Raw genomic sequence first — 2,537 nt, 5'->3', positions numbered from 1 at the left:
CTTGCCCTTCCATGGAGATGCCGTTTATCGATTTTCAAAGCTGAGGGTCAATCTTTGGACGCAGCATGGAACGTTGAGGTCTGGTCACAGGCCAAGCACATGTGCTGACAGCCCGAAGGATGGAAACACAAAGGCCCATCCGACTGCTCAGTGGGGGGGATGTGGGAGGTGGGCAAAGGGGCCCAGGGGCTGCTCCCTCCACCTGTACAGAGGTGGGCGAAAGTAGGTTTACAGTTGTGAGTACGAGGAACATAGTTTATTCTTGTCTTGTTATTGATTGATTATTGTATTATGTGTTTGTATTGTTGCCGTAGGAAGGACTGTAAACACACTTTTGCCCACCCTTGCACGGAAGAGAGTCAATGGGCTTCGATAGAGAGTTCTGGAGGGAGCGGATGAAATTACAAAAGTAACCAAGCAAAGAACCAAAAATATCACTATCCAAAGCAGGGAGAAGGGGAAGGAAGGGCTGAGAAAGCGTCAAAGCATTGAATTCCCATTTTCCAGTGACCGGGGGTAAGAGCGCGCGGGGAGAAAGTGTGACGTACACGTTACTTGGAGAGAGAAAAAAACGAGCAAAAGAGTGAATCCAGGGCCAAAGCGCTGGCTCTGGGCTTACAACTAAGAACTTCACTCTTATTCATTACCTTTGGGCTTTTATTTTTGCCAGCGGTAGGTATGAAATTGATTTTAAAATTTAATTTTAAACTGTAAAATGTGACACCAAAACATTGGCCAACTGAACCAGAAATGGCCAGGCCATCTGCTGACTGCCCACTGCCGGGCTGTCCGGTGGGCACAGGGGGGTCAGCACGGTGGGGGGTGTCCTGGTGGGAGGCAGGATGGGATCCCCCCTACCCAGTAGGCGCCCGCCCTAGCCCAGCATGTGCTGGCAGCGCAGCCGCTCCTCCTCCCGCTTCTCCTCCAGGCGGCTCTCCAGCAGCCTCAGCTCCCTGCGCACCGCCTTCCGCATGGCGGGCTCCAGCTCCAGCACCTTCTCTAGGTCTGCCTTGGCCTCTGCCTCATTCCACACCTCAGCGTGAGCCCGGGCCCGCACATAGTAGGCCTTCACGATGCCTGCAGGGGCGATAGAACCGGACCTGCCACCCGGGCCCAGGGGCAGCCCCACACACTGGTCCTAAGCAGCTTACAAACCCCTTAACCTTGACCAGGATCCTTAACGTCTCTGTACCCGAGCCCATGTCCTTGACTGTAAAATGGGGGTGATATGACTCCCCACCTTTGTGCAGACCTTTCCAAGGCCTCATAACTAATTATATACTCATGAATTTCTATCATTTTTCTTATAGAGCAGTGGTTCTCAACCTTCCTCATGCTGCGACCTTTTAATATAGTTCCTCATGTTGTGGTGACCCCCAACCATAAAATTATTTCCGTGGCTACTTCATAACTGTAATGTTGCTACTGTTATGAATCGTCATGTAAATATCTGATATGCAGGATGTATTTTCATTGTTACAAACTGTACATAAGTAAAGCATAGTGATTAATCACAAAAACAATATGTAATTATATATGTTTTCCGATGGTCTTAGGCGACCCCTGTGAAAGGGTCGTTCGACCCCCAAAGGGGCCGCAACCCACAGGTTGAGAACCACTGTTAAAGAGGCTCCCCAGATTATGCACGCTTCCGGCCTGACCCCTGCACCTGTCCCGACAGCTGTGACGCCGGTGAGTGGTGTGCCGAGTGCAGAGGACTGAGTGCCGGGCGCGCAGTGTCTGACGCCCCTACGAGTTCAGACACCAGTGTCACATGCGCACTGTGGCGCTGACTTGCCTGTGAGCCCAGCACTGTGTTCACCGCCCAGGGTGCTCTCCATCGAGGGCCCTTTCCTTAAAACCCTGTCTCCGCTCCACACCATCACAGGCCTGGGAGCCGCTTGTGCGTCCGTCCTGGTGCACATTCCAGCGAGACGCCTGTGCCATGAGCTCTGCTCATCCATCCCCTGCGACAGGCGTGCAGGCAGGAGCGGCTGGGTGGCCGCAAGTGTAGGTGCCTGGATGGCGACTAAAGAGGGCAGGAGGTCTCAGCCCTGGCCGGCCCGCCCGCCCACCTGGGTGGTGCTGCAGGATGTCGCTGGTGTGCTCCAGCACCTCGTAGTACTCCGCCCTCTTCAGCAGGCACTGGCAGTAGTTGAGGGTGAGGGTGTTGATCATCTTCTCCAGCTTCAGCCACTGCGCCTCCCAGGGCTTCTCCTGCCCGTGGGGAAGGGGCTGCCATGAGCGGAGGCTGCAGCGTGACACCCCTCCCATGGACCTGGCCCGGACAGGGCTGCTCCCCCCCACCCCACCCCGATGGCAGGGCGGGCAGCCCCCACCTTGGTCTGCAGGTTTCTCAGGCAGACGATGGCTTCCTGGTACTTGGTGGAGGCCTCCTCGTAGCGGCCCAGCTTGAAGAGCCGGTTTCCTTCCCCATGAAGGATGGGCACCGCCTGCATCCTCTCCGCGTTGCTCAGGTTCCAGGTCTCCCTCTGGTACTCGCTCGGGGCCTCCACCTGGCCCGGGAGGTGCAGGTG

At 55.7% G+C, this 2,537-nt stretch overlaps 1 protein-coding gene across 1 annotated transcript in view; it reads right to left on the bottom strand.

The window, feature by feature from the left end:
- Positions 1-639: 639 nt before the first annotated feature.
- AIPL1 (aryl hydrocarbon receptor interacting protein-like 1) overlaps positions 640-2,537 on the bottom strand; it is a 6,205-nt gene continuing 4,307 nt past the window's right edge. Inside the window, exons 4-6 of the mRNA XM_015559188.1 lie at positions 2,340-2,528; positions 2,076-2,217; positions 640-1,077 (exon numbers count right to left, since the gene is read on the bottom strand). Coding sequence (XP_015414674.1) covers positions 875-1,077; positions 2,076-2,217; positions 2,340-2,528 — 534 coding nt within the window. The 3' untranslated portion in view covers positions 640-874. The remainder of the gene's footprint in view (positions 1,078-2,075; positions 2,218-2,339; positions 2,529-2,537) is intronic.

Source organism: Myotis davidii, unplaced genomic scaffold (assembly GCF_000327345.1).
Source record: "Myotis davidii unplaced genomic scaffold, ASM32734v1 scaffold1394, whole genome shotgun sequence".
Taxonomy (NCBI): domain Eukaryota; kingdom Metazoa; phylum Chordata; class Mammalia; order Chiroptera; family Vespertilionidae; genus Myotis; species Myotis davidii.
This window is presented reverse-complemented; position numbering and strand designations above follow the sequence as displayed.